A 16,807-nucleotide genomic window follows, 5' to 3' on the forward strand; every position below is an offset into this window, starting at 1 on the left:
TGTCAATCGGAGAATAAAAACAAGATTAACGCTTGTTTTTGCATATTATTAGTTCCGCTGAAAGGTCTGATTGCTTTGAAGTGCTTGATGGGTGCGAAGTGGTTTGCGGTGCAGCACAGGAGCAGATAGCCTGACTGCTCAGGAATCAGGAGGAAAGTGTGCATTGTAGAGATGTCCATGGGCCTCATTTCCGAGCCCGAGTCTAGTCTGGGTTTACGCAATGCAGTGCGGGCTGACTCACTCCCAACGCTATGGAGCAGCGAGTCGCACGGCCCGGCCCGACGTAGATTAACAGAAGCCAGGGCCATGTCAGGTGTGCACCGCCATTTTGTATGTTTGTTGCGGAGACAAGATAGCATTTTCCAATATTGTGGCAATTCATTCAACTTATGTAAGTGACGCATAAGCAAGTGACTTATTGGAGTCGCTATACAGAGATTAAAAATGACGTGTCAGAAAAAAAAACAGGGTGTCCTCCGGGATTCACAGAAGTTTCTAGTTATGAAGTCTGTTCCGAGTTAAGAGCTGGTATATGTCGCAATCGTTTTCTAACAACCAGTTATAATAGGCTCCATTTGTTTCCTGTAACATCACAACGTGTCCTCACACATGTCATCTCTGAGTTTTCTGGTAATTCATGGTTGGTTGAAAAATACGCACTCAGACTATATTGGTTGATGGTACTAAGAGCGAAAATATTATTTCGGGTAACTTTTGTGCACTCCACTCGTCCCAGTAGCACCACTTGACATTCTGGCTACACAGAGCTTTGGCGTATATCTCCAGCGTTTCTCTGAGTGTCTTTAGAGGCAGGTCAATACAACTCGATTGGCTCCCAGAATTCAATACGTTCTCATCCAAAATAGTGTTTCTCCTACAGAATGGCTATCTTCCAGCCAAAGGGTGTCGACTGACAACGGTAGTGCTTAATTGAAATGCGGCGTTCTTGTATGTCATCTTCTACCGCTATGAAGTTCTCTTCGCGGCTCGAACTCACAGCTAGAACAGCAAATTTTTTTCCTCAGGCATAGCGAGCTTGGGCTGTTAATATTGCTTGTTTTCCTAAAACTTTAGTACCCCAGATGCAGGACAAGAGGATGACGGGTCTTAAAGGACATCTTCAGTGTCCGCCACTACATGCATTGCTTCGTGTAGAAAAATACTCCGACACAGCATCTTTATTTTGATCTTCATACGGGCTTTGCACCCTTCTCTGACACCACAAGAAAAAAATAGTTTGCTCCCTCTTTTACAGAAAATGGCATGAACGAAAGATAAACGTTCTCTTACAGAAATAAGTAATTGCTTACTGTGCATTCATATAGAAGATTGTGAAATTTGTATTAGTATTTGGCAGCTATACGCGAACAGTTTAACGTGTGTTCACCCACGTTTGGAATATGTCGGTCTACCCGGAGCCCGTGCAGATCTATAATGCATTGTGCTGGCTGGGTGTTAAATTCTCCCTCCTAAGGGAACAGGTAAATTAGGAAGAAATAAAACCACGTGCCCATCACATTTGTTTTGCTTTTGCTCTTCACTATCTTTCCCTGACAGCTCTCCACACTTTTGCGTTGGTCAACCGCGTGCGCCATATCAGCGCGGCAGTTTATAGTAGTTGGTGTACCCTCATTCCCTGGTGGTTGTGGTTGTTTTCCAGAAGCTCTTTGAAACAGGACCAGGACAGGACAAGGTTGAGCCCCATAAATTTTCCAACGTGGATGTTGCCGTGTAAGACAAATGAGAGTTTCAAAATGATCTCAAAACCAACATTTCATGTGAAAACGTTGTATAGAAGACGCGTATTTAATTGATATTTATAGATAACTATAGGCACTTTGCCACAAAAACAAAGAAAAAATATCATTCATATGCATCCTATAAAAGCTTTTTTTTAACTTTACGTCATGTTTCGAACTGAAATTGGGCAATAGAAACGCAAAGAACAGAATAGGCATTTGCCTGAAGTTCGTTCCCTAATAATATGTTCTATGTCATGCCACTAGGGCCAGTAATCACCAAAGCGCGCCAGAACGTGGTTACGGATATGACTCTCATAATAATGAACGTGAACAATGATTACCCAGGAGGGCTCCTGACGACACTTAAATTTCGCATCCTAAAATTGTGTAAAACATACATGCATTTAGAACATCAGGGTGATAAGTTTTGTGTGTAGTGAAAATGAGCGACACATGATCGTAATAGTTGGTCGACATTTGATCAAAACGTCCTTGAATACAAGGGCTGTGAGGCATGTGCTTATAATGGCGTAGCTACCGGAGCAGCAATTTCTGTCTAGAGGTCGTGCTAACAAATTTACGCAGGTGGAGGCGATGACAGATCTATCAAAAGACCCCGAAAGAGGGCGAGTGATGCCTCAAACAGGTTATTCTTGTATTTTCGGCGAATGCCGGCTTCTACTGGATGCACTCGATGCTGCTTGCATTATTGCCTGTCTTAACGACAAAAATCAAGTTCAATTGTACTACGGTGGTGCGCAAAAGGCGATTGCACACAGAGAGGGATACAAAACACTCATTGAGACAATCTTTATAGAATGCCTGCCCCTCTCTCTCTCTCTCTCTCATATATATATATATATATATATATATATATATATATATGTGTGTGTGTGTGTGTGTGTGTGTGTGTGTGTGTGTGTGTGTGTGTGTGTGTATAAGTATGTAGTTGCGATGAAGACTCAGATGATAATTCGCACCTTATTTGGAATCTCTCTTTGTGCGTTATCGTTCTTTTGCGCCCGATCATGTTAAGATGAATTACAAACTCACCCAGCAGTCCCTGCTTCTCATTTGTTATTAGCCTTATGCGGATACATATAGCTGTTTTTTCGTCATAAAGTTATTCCACAAAAAAACACTTTCGAATAATGAGAAGTGCATCTGAATAATTTTGCGCTATGAAAAAAATATTGTAACAAAGCTTATTCTATGAAATTGTTGATTTGTAATTAGGCTCCAATATTTTGTGGAAACCATTGCTTAGACTGGTGAGCCGGGTCCATCCAACCTACGTTATACGACCGTCTGCTCACCACGAAAGTAGTGAGTAGACAGCCCATACCTCGCCATGACAAGCCGTGAGCCGCTGTGACACGTGCCGCCGCCTCTACTATGTGCAAGTGTCATGCCCAAGGGTGAATATGTAGTGCGATCCCTCATTGCCTCTGGCGACCATCACACAATATTGCACTATTGACAACAGAAACGGGTTATAATGACCACTGGACCTTAGCTCTAAGTAAATAACTATGTGTTTGCCTGTGTTTTTCTACCCCTTTCCCACGTTGTCATGAAAGCATAACGCTAAAAAACAAGCGTTGCGGCCAATAGTAGACAGCTTTACTTACTTGAGTTCCGATGTGCTCCACAGTTTCCATGCCGTCGTCCTTAAAACAAAAAGCCAAACAAAAACTTTTAAAATTCTTAACTTTAGAGACCACACGAATTTTGAAGCGATACAATTAAGACACGCATACGTATTCCACAACTCGTCAGCAGCATCACTTTGAACAAGCAATGACACAAATGTTTTGGCCCTGCGTTCTTTTTCAGTAATGTGTTGCTGGAGGCTTTTTAATAATAAGAACGCAACTACCTTGCAGCAGCACGCAACAGATAATTTATTATTGGCTCCTCATGGCCGACAAGTCTCAGTTTCGAATTGAGAGACCTAAAAAAACGACAACCCGTTGGTTGACACTACCACCAACAAGCACGCGTGCAACGCTCGACCACGTCAACGCGCAAAACTCGGACGCACTTTCGCACAGCACTCATAAAAAAGTCCATTCAAAAAAGAAATGTGAAGGTAGTGTCACCAAACAGGAAACTTTCTAAACGTGCACTGCTACGAACTGGTGAACAGTCATCGCGTAGTATTCAGTTAAAGCAAACGGGCAAAAAAAGTTCAAAATTTTTTTTAAAATGATGGCATGAAGTGTTCATAGCTTGTTTCATTGACTGTTGTATTGACAGCGGTTAACTGTGATTTTACTGGCCTGGTTGCCATAGCCGCTGCCCACTTATCTCGCTATCTGGGCAGCCATCAATGGGGACTTCTGTAGCCTTCTACGTGCTGAGCTCTTGGCGCGAAGATACCGTGGGAAACGTGTCCACGAAGCAGCCGCATTATCTCACACCAGCATTTTGTAGAGTTGCGTCAGATCGGATCCAAAAAGCAAGCTGCCAGCCTCAGTTTGTATAACATTATTGTGTTGCTATCGCAAAAACCCCTACGTTGGAACTGCAACTTTTTTTCTCCGGTATCGTGTGTACCAATGTAGACCTTTGCCAACAAGATCTTCTCGCTGAAAACAAATACACTTCTCTACTTAATTCGAACCAAAGAGCCATCGCTCCCAAGACTTCAGTGACGTACTCCCAAGGAAACAATAAAGCTTACCTTGGATCCTTCCCATCATTTAGAGAGAGATGAAACAACCAAACTCTCTGACTTAGACTAGCTAGCACTCGAGCAACCAGGAATCTATAATCCCAATTTCCAGCAAAAGAGGCACTTACTTAGCCCACAGATTCGAGAAAATTAGTGCGGCTTTCGGATACGGTGCCAAATTGTACTGAATATTTCGGCACCGTAACTTTTAGACAAAAACCTAAAGCAAATAGAATCATCAGTTTCGAACTAACAGGTCACGCAAAGCACGACGATGGGCTTAATGATTCGAAGCGCGCAGCGCTCGACTCAGATCTTGCCCCGAGTTTTTTAAAGCGAAAAGAGAAACGAAAAACCATTCAGCGTCGGCGTCGTGAGTGGTCTCCTTCAGCTGTGTTAGGAGTTGCGTCGTAAGCGCGTGCCATTGGCTGCATTGTGAGCGACGTCGTCCATCCTGTCGAGGCCAGGACACCGAGCACGCACGCATCAGTTTTCTTTCAAGCCATTCACAAGGGTTAGCCGCGGACAACTCCGGAAGAGCGCAGACAGTGTAAACGTGAGATAGCTCATATTACTTGGGCCGATGGTGCCAAGCGGGCAAAAAAAGTAGGCCCGAGAGGCGGATTGTACCGATGAGCAGGCAGTCACCGAAGCTGTGCTATATCGCGAACAGCAATGCAAGGTGGTAATGGGGACCTATTTATTAGTATATTTACAGTGAGAGGTATGCATAAGGCCTGTCTGAAGGGCCCGCCTTTCACAAACACTGGAAGGGATCCCTAGTCAGGTATCGCTGCAGCTGCCGCGGTGGCTCCGGCTCTAGCCACCAATGCCTGTTGGGCTTGGAGGTGGGAGCAGATGAGCAGGACAACTTCCAAGTCCTCTCGCGTGGTTTTGGAGTAGAATGGATAAGTAGGAGTTGAGGGTCATGCCCACACCATGTGATAGGCGCCACAAGACTCCTCCGCTCAGTGCAGGCATGCGCCCAAGAAGGCTGAATTGAAATGCTTCAGTACTACCGGGCGCAGTACAGTATTGGAGAAAAGGGGGATAATCTAGCGCTCCTCCAATCTGGTGAGGCCTTTAGAGAGGGGGGGGGGGGGGGGGTTGAGACGATGACAATAGTGCGAAAGAGAGTTGATTTCTCTAAAGGTGAGATCCGGATTGAAATCAGATTCTGGAGCTCGCTGCGGATGAGGCGATGCCCGGTGAGCAACAGGTGGTGGGTGGCATGAGTTACTTAAAGTTAACTATAGGACACTTTGGCGCTGTGATCGTTCAACGACCGTGGGAATGATGGGTAGTCACGGATTCGCCTAGTGTTCGTACTTGCGTGCGGCAAATTGCAATTGTAGCTTCGTTTATTGTTGTGCTTCGGTCTTGTTCCAAAGAAAATAACGAACCCTTTTTAACTTTGATACCCAATTTGAGATAGTAAACCGAAAAGTTTGAGGTGGTGGCGCAAATATTGAGCATTTACTAATTTTCGTTTCGCGGGAAAGCAGCTCCAAGCCAAACAAACACACATGGAGCAAGAAGTACGAAAATTAGACATATCCGTGTACTACCTATCGTTCCCATGCTAGCTGAAGCACCCTGCGTTGTAGCTCTCACAGCGCCAGAGTTCTCTTTAGTGTATATTTTGGCAACTCTATGTTGGGCGGATCCTCCATACCATGCTGCCAAGTTAACTCGTGATGTCAACAAGAGGCGTTGAACGTGTGACTGCGTAAACATGACAAGTGCAGGAGCATGTCCGCCGAGAAAAATATCTGGTTTCAGCGGGCGTTTTTCAAGCGGCACTTTGGCTTCAGCTGCCTCGTCCGGAACGGCCTTGTGATTCGAGAACAACGAGTGTTTAACGCATCACAAAACGCATTTAACCGCTCAATGCACTCCTTCCGATACACTTCTTCCTGACCGTGATCATGCGAGGTACAGTGTGCGGCATGTGCAAAGAACACTGTGTGTAAACCGAAGCCAAACCTGCTGTGTCTAACCTCATTAGGAAGCACCAACATGTAACCAATAATTGTGAAATGCTTCCGTGCCACGTCAGGTTGAACCTATGGCTAAGCACCAGGGCCAAACATTTAAGCTATCGCTGGTGAACCATTTGTACAGACTCGTTGAACTGTTATCTTTTTTCTACGCTGTGTTTGTATACATGGTTCGTCCGCCATCTGGATAGACTTCACAGCACGTCGAGTGGCGGAAACACCGTACGCGAAAGAAATTTCCGTCAAGCAGTGTGTGGTGTGGATACATGCTTTGTAGTTGTATAAGGTATGTTTCCTAATTGACAGGGTCGCCTAAATCTGTAAAAGGAAGCACAGGAATAAGTTCACTCTGTGCTGGCCCACATAGTTAAATAAAATTAAAATCAGTTGCGCACAGAAACACACCAGGAAAACGGAACAAAGCTTTAGTGATTGGGAAGAAGAGAACAGGCTGAATTTGCGTAGCAATTTGGTAGGGCACTTTCCAGACCACTTCCCAGGTTGTCGGTGTAAGATATTTTCAAAATAGCAGTCTCTTAGGAGACCCCTGATATCGAAAGATTTGTTTATAACTCTTTACTCTAATTTGTCTCTTTGGCTTCTGGTAATGCTGAAAGGAAATGGTAAATACTTTAAGGCGTGGCATAAGAAATGCTTGCATCGTTATTTCAAAACAATTTTGTGCCAGTTTGCAACGCCCGTTTGAATAACAAAAGATCATCATGCAACTGGTCGCACTTACGAGTTGGTGATACGTGTTCGTATTGTCACGGGGTCGTGACGTGGCTGAAGACAGGAAACTTTGTGTGGGAATTGAACTGTTTATTTGGGCGAACCTGTGCCCGGTAAACGGAAAGTCCGATTACAGTAGCAGTCTTGGACTGATATAAAGGGAAGTTTATTAACTTCAAGCTCAAAAAAACTCTTTACATCATTTTATACATACAGTGCTCGTTTAGACACCCCTCTTGTGCACTATGGGGCATACAAACGCCATTACATGCAACAATTTATAAATATATATATATATATATATATATATATATATATATATATATATATATATATATATATATATATATATATATGCGCGAGTTTGTGCTAAACTACGCATACATTTGTAAAAAATCCACAAATATATATTTACAATCCTATATACATATATTTACAACAAATCGTGAACGTGGGTTGGCATATTTACAATACTTCGACTGATGCTATACATACACTTGTAACACAATGTTTTGCGGAGAAGGGGTTAGTAGGGGATTATGGGGGTACGGAGTTTCGCACGTCTGACGAAAAAAAAAAACTTTGTGTGCCACCGGCGAAGGAACTGGTCCTCCCCGTCAGCTTCCAGTTGCTTGGCCAAGTACTGCACTATTTTCTGCCTGATCATGGCTAGTGCTGGGTAGGCCGCTCTCACTGGGGTGTTCTTTACCTCAGCAAGGCACCGGCGTTTCCAAATCACAAAGAGTGTGATGGCAATCACCAGCCTTGCGAAGCAGCCCCTATTCCTTTCGAGGGCCGGGGGAGGGCGGATGCTGAAGCACCTCGCAACCAGGCGCCATACCGACTTGGCCGCCCCACATTCTAACAACGCATGGGAGATCGCTTCCTCAGCGCGCCAATTAGGACACTGGCTATTCGTCTTGATGCCGAAACGGTGCAGGCGATGTCTCGTGGGCAAGACTTGCCACTCGCGCTTCCACTCGAAGTCATATACTTCGCGCGGTCGGTACTTATTGCTTTTTTGTTTGCACAGTCCTAGGCTTTTGACCTGCTCCTTGGTTTTCTGTTATCGCTTCGACGATTCGGGCGGGTGGGTTCTTGTCAATGTCGCAGTTCGTGGCTTCGTTTTCTATGATCTTTGTCGTAGTTGCCGCCATCTTGTAAAAGTGAGAGGGCGCTTGCAGATAGTGCGTGGTTTTCCAGATAGTGCGTGATGGTGCTTGTCCAGTAGTTGATTAGATTCTTCCCCACGTAACTTTCTGTGTAATAAAGCATGCGGGTAATCTTGAGGGCGAGTATCTGGCTGGTAATTTGTACGTGTGGGAGGCCGAGGCCACCTTTGTCCTCGGGTAGTTCAAGGAGGTGTCGCTTGGCTGGGGCCGGTTTCCCTTCTCATAGCGAATCGGTGATCACGGCGTTCAGTGGGCTCGCGGTTTTCCTAGGTATCACCGCTACCCCACTGGCGTAGAACGCAAACGCGCAAACAGTGGTCCTTGCTTCCAGCGCTTTTTCACGTAACGTGAGGTTTAGGAGGCGAATGCGGTCGGCTGCCTCCTTTGCCCTCTCGAGGGCTCTCTGCCGCGTGGCTGGTGCCACCCCTTCACTGGGGAAGTAGATTCCCTACTTTACCGATGGACACCACTTCGATGTTTCCTAGGGCTTCTCTGGGGAAAGTTCTAAATAGCATCGCCTTGCTCTTGTCCGCATTTATCGCCGCTCCAGATGCCTGCGTGTATCTTGTGAACGCCGCACTGAAGACTTGGAGGCTGCTTGCATCCCGAACAAGCAGGGAAATGTCGTCCGCGTATGCCAGCACTTTCACCTGCTCCTGGCCCGTCAGTGGGAAGCCCCGAATGCCTTCATGCGCAATAACGCTTGTGATCAGCGGCTCACACGACATGACAAAAAAGGTCGGGCCCAATGGGCATCTTTGCCTTATGCCTCTACTATACTTGAATGCCAGCGTCGTGACTCCGTTTATCACAATGGTGCAGGTTAGGTCCACGTACAAAGTTTTTGACAATTTTATAAAACTTGCCGGTAAGCCAAACTCCTGCATCATGTCGAAGAGGTAATGGTGTCGTACCCTGTCAAAAGCTTTAGCTTGGTCTAGGGAAATAAAAACACCATTGAAACCTCTTGTCGTCGCGTATTAGAAAGAGTCACGGATCACAGTGAGGTTCGCAAAAAGCGACCTTCCCGGAATCGCGCACGTTTGGTACGGGCTAATGATGTCCAGTAACAGGAGCTTGAGCCTGTTGTTCAGTATAGTGGCTATTAGCTTGTAATCGGTGTTCAAACGCGTGATTGGACGCCACGCCGTGGGCTCGTTTGGCTGTGCACCCTTTTTCTGTAGTAGGACAATTTTACCCACTCCGAAGGAGTCGGGTTTCTTAAAGGACCTGAATATCACATTCACCATCGCGAGCAAGGGTTCTGCGAGAACTAGGAGAAAAGTCGCATAGAAGGCAGCAGTGAGACCATCAGTGACTGGGGCAGAATTGGGGGTCATGCTTCTTATGGCTTCGTGAAGCTCTGCAAGGGAGACTTCAGCGCTAAAGGTTGCTGGCTCCTCCTCCTCCTTAATTCGCTGCGGATGTTTGCAAAGTTCTTTGACATGGTCGGGTCCCCGATTGGTGTCTATTGGTTCGGTGTCTTGGAACTGTATGCTGAAGTACTCTCTGAAGATGTTCTCAACTTTTGCTGGGTCGTCGGTTACAGAACCGTCTGAGCGCTTTGCCTCCGTAATTCGCAAACAGCCATTTCCACGTACTTCCCTCACATCAACTCCGGTCGCCGTGCCCAACAGTCCATGCTCATTTCTAGGTCGCCTCATAGCATCTCTGAGGAGTAGGTTGTATTGCTCCTCGAGCGAGGTCAGGTACTCTGTTGTACATGAGGTCAACGTGTCGGCTGCCTTGATGATCTGCATCCGGCGAAGCAGTTGTTTGATCTTATGTGTATGACGTCTTTTTCTGGCTTCGCCTTCTTTTTGTAACAGGGCCTTCCATTCTTCCTTAAGTTTATCCACAGAGGGGGGGTGTAATATATGCGGCAATTTCTACTGATGCACTGAAAGCAGCTTTCAAGTTTTCTACCCAAGTCTCATCTCTCAGCAGCTCAAAGTCTATTCTCCAGCTATTGTTATCAAAGTGCGGGCCGGGAGATCTTTTTACCATCGTGACGAGCGGGGCATGATCCGTCTTCTTTTTCAGGTTGGCCGGGAGCGCGAGTATTTCGCATCCTTCAACCAAAAGGAGGAGGAGGTCCGGAAAGTACATCCGGTCTATTCTACTTCATGTTGATCTAGAAGTACGGGTTGCTACGAAGCGGTCTTTATAGAGGTGTACCCATATGTCCGAGAGGTTTAGGTGCTGAAGGGTTTTCACCAACTCTTTTGCATTGTAGGTTGATCTTTCTTGGTTTGGCCCCCTCAAGTCCCGGTTAGAATATACCACGCAATTAAAATCACCGACCAGTACGTGGGGAATGGGCTCTAGGAGGAGTTGGTGCATCTCTTGAAAGAACTTATTCGTATCTTTTCTTGTCACGGGGGTATAGACGTTCACAATGCGTATCTTTTTGCCTTCGATGAATATGTCAATCATTATGTACCGACCATTCGCCCCGAAAATACAATGAGATTTTGATCGAAATCTGCCTTATACGAATATTACTCCGACCCCGCAGGCTCTAGTGGTCGCCAGCGAAAAAAAAAGGCGTTGGTCTGATGATTTTGGTGGAAAATAACCACATCCAGCAGCGTTCGGAAATTCACCTCTTAAATAAAGAGGAGGTTGATGTTCTGGTTCCTAGCGAAGCCTAGGTTTGCTGCTTGTTTCGCCCTATCTCTAAACTCTCGGATGTTCCACGTAGCCAATTTCAAAAAGGCCATCAAAAACCTTAAAAAGAAGAAAACAAAACGTGGGAAGTATTGAGGCTAGCAAGCAGCGTGGCCGTCATCCGCCGATTGAGCGCGATGCCAAGCGCTGGAGGGAAGTATGAAAGAAGGATCAGCGAATGCACCGAGCAAGATGGGTGACAGCCGCGTGCCGAGAGAAAGGGGCGAGGAGGGTGCTGCACCAAAAGGAGAAGGAAAGGCAAGTGGGACATAGTGCGGCCGGAGCGAAGGAGAGGAAGCGAAAAGGGCCGTGAAGCCGACAGGGCAGGCGCGCCGCTTCAGTGACGTGCGTCTCGGGGCTTTGGGGTGGTTCCCCTTTGCCTACACCGTCTTTCTCGAGCTTCTGAGCCTTCGCGTGTGGTGGAGCGTCGCTATCTCTGCTTTGGCCTGCTGGCCCGGGTCCACGCTGCCGGGCCTCCTTGCTGGCTGCCCTCTCACCCAGATTCTGCTTATCGTCATCAGGGCGTCTTCGTGAGCGCGAGCGAGCTCTCTGCTCTGGCCCAGTGGCCATCTGTCCAGTTTTGGCATCCGATTTCCGTCTTGGGCGTGCCGAATGGGAGGCGGGGGAGGAAGTCGGTGCAGCATGGTCGTATTGGCTGTCGCCGGGCAGAAAGTAATACCCTTAACTTTTTATGGGGGCGTCGTCGCCGGCTGGGTCTTGGGTGCCGGCCTCCAAGTCCAGGCTGGTCACTGAGGCCAGGACGTTGACGGGTGTGTGGGATAAAGCGAGGAGGGCCTCTCCCTGCTCGTTGAACTCGGGGTCGCTTCAGCCGCGGTCCACGAATTTCCGCAGTCATCCCGGCTGGCCGAGGATGGAGGCGGCTTAGGGGGGGATGATTGCGCCGAACCCGTCTCGATATCGCTCGATTCTGTTTCGGTCGACCTGGCGGTAGTGTCGTCAAAACTCCCGGGCCTCTCCCCCTCATTGGCGGACGGATCGCCCATGCCACTGTCTGAAGTCAGATCGGAGTCTAAGTTGCGGTCCCCGGAAGGAGATCGCCTCTCGGTTGTGCGGGATGCGGACCTGGACGTAAGGACCTGCATACGCGGCGAGTTAGTTGCTCGGGCAGAGGCGGGGCCGCTTGACTGAGAGTGCGACGAAGCGGATTCAGATAGCAAGGGAAGCCGCGGGCGGCCGAAGCGTATGAGCGCTTACGAAAGCACTCGCGTGTTCCGTGGTGACCCCCGCAACGTTTACAGTCTGCCGAGCAGCCCTCAGTATTGTGGCCGAAGGCGCCGCACCGCTTACAGTACGCCGCGGTGCACGCAGTAGCCATATGCCCGACTTCACCGCAACGCGCGCACAACCGGCGCATGCCCCTGTACTCGCACATGACTTTGTGCCCCACAATAGTGATGAAGTTGGGCACTGGGCGGAACATCTCACTTATTACCACACGTACCCTGTTTAACTTGGTCTGGCGAGTGGCTAGGGTGACGAACGAAATGCCCTTCACTTTACCAGACAGGGCTAAAGCGTTGCTAAGGGCCTCGTCTGATAGAAAAGCGGGGTAACGGTAAACGTTCACATATGTAACTGGCGGCCCGACTGCCTCTACTGGCACCCTCGCCCCGTTCACCTCAAATCCTTCCGCCACCATTAGCCTCGTCGCCTGACCAGCATTGCGGGTGCATACAGGAAATTTTGCGCCCTTTATATGTTGCAATACTAATACGCTGTCGTCACCAGCTGTCTTTTAAATTGCGTCAATGAAATCATCGACAAAGATATCGACCTCAGGCGCGGAAAACATCAAACATTTCTCCCTCTCCGGGAGTTCAAATGGCGTGGCCATTCTGGTGGGCGGACCCCGCAAGCCGCCGGTCGGGCGTGGCTCGTGGGCGACTTGTAACGTGCAGTCGAGCCACACTCTGGTAGGAAGCGGCTCAGCCGAGGCGGGGGCCGCGCAGGTCTTGGCGGTACCAAGTGGACCGCAGGGGGACTCCAGGACGGCGGGCATGAACAGGGACCTTGCACCACCTCCTCCTGACGTGGGGTAGGTGGGCTCCAGGCAGCAAGGCCCGAGACCCAGGGGCGGCGGTCGCGCGTACAAGACGCCGGTGCCACGTAGACTTCTTTTGTCGACTTGAACCCCTGGGGTCGACGTCAGCGTGATGTGACCCCGAGTCTCGCGCAGGACTCGAGAAGAGACAGCTAAATCGGCGAACGGAGCATCGGCTGCCGATCAACTACTCACAAGCAGCGAAGCGCGTCGGCATTTATACTCTTGCCGTCGAATGTTCTAGCGTTATCGCTGGCGGTGGTGTAAGCTCCAGAATAATCTGTACAGTTTGCAGAGTGGGCGTGACCTTATCGAAATGATCTACTACAGTCTGGAAGCTTCTCGAAAACTGCAGGCGCGGTTTGCGCTGAGAATTGTGTAGTGTTTTTGGACGATAACAAAACTTGGGAAATGGAACGTGGCAGTATTGTACCACTGAAGTGATGCAAGCTGAAGGATGACAAACAATCGGACTTGCTGGGTGCCAGTCAGGGTGTTGTGCGTGCTCTGAAATTGTACTCTGACGTTTATAATACTTGATTGACTTCGGCAACGTCCCGATGTGACTCCCTCTCTATGTCAAACTACGGAAATGTCGACTACACCTCGCTACACGAAAGAACACGCAACCTTTGATTGAAACTAAATTAAAATATCTTGTAGGCAACGCTCATCACTAATAATCGATGAGGAATGCCACCGCGCGCAAGACTAAAAAAACTCGAGCATCCCAAGTTTCTAACAAGCATTTTAGGAAGAGCGAGCAACAAATTGGGAAGAGAAACGATTGAGGCGCTTCTGAAAAACAAAGCTGGCGATAGCTGTCTTAGCAAAGTACCGATATCTGTTTCAGTATATGAGATGGAGTTCTAGAAAGGCCTGGGTTCACCAAGACTTCACCGACGCATAACCGTCACAAAAATGAAATCGAAATACGCATAGCCAGAAAGCAAAAACATAGGTTCATTTCGTGGGGATCAAACCCATGACTTTTCGGTCCAAGACGGAAGCTGTGCACCTGTGCGACGGCCACATGCACCACAAGATCTACAAACGCGCCTTCTACACGTAACACTGTCACCTCAATGTACTTTTGCTAAAGTGACGTAGTCCATCACCGCCGTGACATACAAGATTAGTTTTCCAACATGTATGCGTACGTTTCATTCGCCACGTTTCTAATTGAAGGGCAATTTTTGACACCTGAATGATAACGCCCTGCCTACATAGAACCCGAAGCACTGCCACAGCGAAAGCTCGAAAAGTGGCCTTTTAGAGCCTTTTATTAACACTCTTTGAGTAACTGTAAAAAGGACACTTGCTGAGTATCCAGTATGCCATGAATAATCATAATATTTGTGTAGTGCGCTGGCTGATTCGCTATCCTGCACCAATCGCCGCAGGAGCGTGGTATCCGCCACACACTTGCTAAAAATGTTGCGCAATAACTCTATGCAGTGGTTGATGATGATGAAGAATTATGCCTGAACAATGTATCCGCCACTGTTAATAGGTGAACAAGAACGAGCTTTTGTACTGGGTTAGATCATTAGACGACCCTTTCTTTACACAGTTCGCATTGTGGGACACCTGATTGTTCTTATGACGTTTGAAAGCGCTTTGTTACTCATATTAGTGCGATTCCTCTGCTAATATAAATCTGTCAAAGGCAAGTTTTGAAATGACTTTCAAGCGCCGGCGTGGCTCAATTGTAGAATACTTCCCTGGCACGCAGCGTACCCGGGTTAGAATGACAGTTTGCTCTTAGCGTTTTACTTACTGACTTTTTAAAATGCGAAGCAATTCTTAGTGAACTTTTAGCGAAAATTTTAGTGACAGTTAGGAAGCGAAAGTTCGGGAAACAAATCACGAAAATTTAGGCGGCAAATTACGAATGCAGTAATCTAAACCCACTTTTAGGGTGCGTGTGCTGAAGATTGGTAATGTAATTTTTTATAATCTTTGTTTTTTATTAGTGTTTTTCATATACACACAAATTGTATGTATTTCAATATATGGTAGTAGTACTAAGAAAGTTTTTGTATTTATCGCTGAGAAACAGCTTTGTTTGAACATTCAACAATTATTTCCTGCGCATATTGTATATATCATCGTTTTTTATAATTTGTATGTATAATCTTGAATTTTCTATGTACTGTTTTGCTGTACTTGTCCGAGGTTCCTAACGAAGAGTGGGCCTAGTCAGGAGACGCTCTCTCCTTTTGCCATCTGCGTGGGCATTTTGGTAAATAATTCTCAAATAAAATAAATAAATAAATACATAAATAAAACAGACGCTACTCTTCGTGAAACGTCAATAGTGGTTGCGAAGCTGCCTACTCGATTTTATAAATATTGCATATGTAATTCTTTAACACAGCCGTCACGTCGGTTTAACGTGAATTGTGGTTAGCTGCCATGCGCTGAAGTTTTTTTATGTAGCAGAATCCAGCGCCAGCCGCCCCGCCGCGGTGGTCTTGTGGCTAAGCCACTTGGCTGCTGACCCGCAGGGCGTGGAATTGAATCCCGGCTGCGGCAGCTGCATTTTTGAAGGAGGCCGTGTGTTAAGATTTGGGTGGACGTTAAAGAACCCCAGGTGGCCGAAATTTCTGGAGTCCTCCACTACGGCGTCTATCATAATTATATGGTGGTTTTGGGACGTTAAAACCCTCCATATCAATCAATTCAGAGCCAGAATGGTCGCGAGCATCAGCGCTTCATATCAGCTTCTGGTGTTGCTAATATGTATGTTCCAGTTGGCATCATTGCGCAAGTGCAAACAACTGGTTATATAAACATCTGCACCTCTTCAACATATGTCTGTGTGTGCACCGATTGTACATATTGCTACAGGTTGCCACAAATGAACGTTATAGGAAAGAGGACGATGTTTTGGGCGAGCTAGGGCAGACTGGGCTCAGTATTGTATGTCTGCCTGTTTACCTAAAGTAAAGGTATTTGTAGACGCCTTCTTCCAGTAACATTTTAGTGAAAAGTGCGGGTTTTTCCACAGTGAACATTCACGTTGATTCTACCAAGCGGACATTCCTTTGCTGCCTTTGCGATGCCTAGTGAAGAAGAGAAGGAGGATTCTTCAGGGAATACCCCAACCGTGCTTCGTCCAACTACGCAGCAACCAACAGCACCGAATCCAGCCGCTACTAACCACACAATCGCCCTGACCCAACTACGCGACTCAGGCCCGTTTTCGGCCAGTGACAGTACTGACGTAGAGGAATGGCTTCACGTGTATGAACGGGAGAGCGCTCTGCACAACTGGGATCCGATGCTCATGTTCGCCAATAGTATATTCTACTTTGACGACGCAGCTAAAGTTTGGTTTTCCAACCACGAGGAAGATATCAGGAGTTGGGACATCTGTAAACAGAAACTCATTGATCTCTTCGGAAAGCACATTGGGCATCGTCGTGCTGCGCAGAAAGAACTAGCGTGCCTGCTCCAGTCCTGCACCAAGTCGTACGTTACAAACATACAACAAGTGCTCGCCCTCTGCCGGAAGGTTGACGAGAAGATGCCGGAATCTGAAAAGGTCGCGCACATCCTCAAAGCAATCGCCGATGGCGCCTTCAATCTCCTCTTTTATCAAAGCTCATCTACCGTAGACGACGTTAATAAGGAATGCCGACGCTTTGAAAACGCGAATAGTAGCCGTATTACTCCCCACTTTTCGCGTCTTCCCAATACGGCTGCAACATCTACCTGTGAGGACGCCCGTTTGCCCCCAGCCCCTG

The 16,807-nt window shown here is 47.3% G+C and overlaps 1 protein-coding gene across 1 annotated transcript in view; it reads right to left on the reverse strand.

Moving 5' to 3' along the window:
- LOC142764809 (uncharacterized) overlaps nucleotides 1–16,807 on the reverse strand; it is a 95,070-nt gene that overhangs the window by 8,211 nt on the left and 70,052 nt on the right. The window contains exon 3 of the mRNA XM_075865342.1: nucleotides 3,374–3,412. Within this exon, the coding sequence (XP_075721457.1) occupies nucleotides 3,374–3,412 (39 nt within the window). The remainder of the gene's footprint in view (nucleotides 1–3,373; nucleotides 3,413–16,807) is intronic.

The sequence above is a fragment of the Rhipicephalus microplus genome, chromosome 6 (genome assembly GCF_043290135.1).
Source record: "Rhipicephalus microplus isolate Deutch F79 chromosome 6, USDA_Rmic, whole genome shotgun sequence".
In the NCBI taxonomy this organism is placed as follows: domain Eukaryota; kingdom Metazoa; phylum Arthropoda; class Arachnida; order Ixodida; family Ixodidae; genus Rhipicephalus; species Rhipicephalus microplus.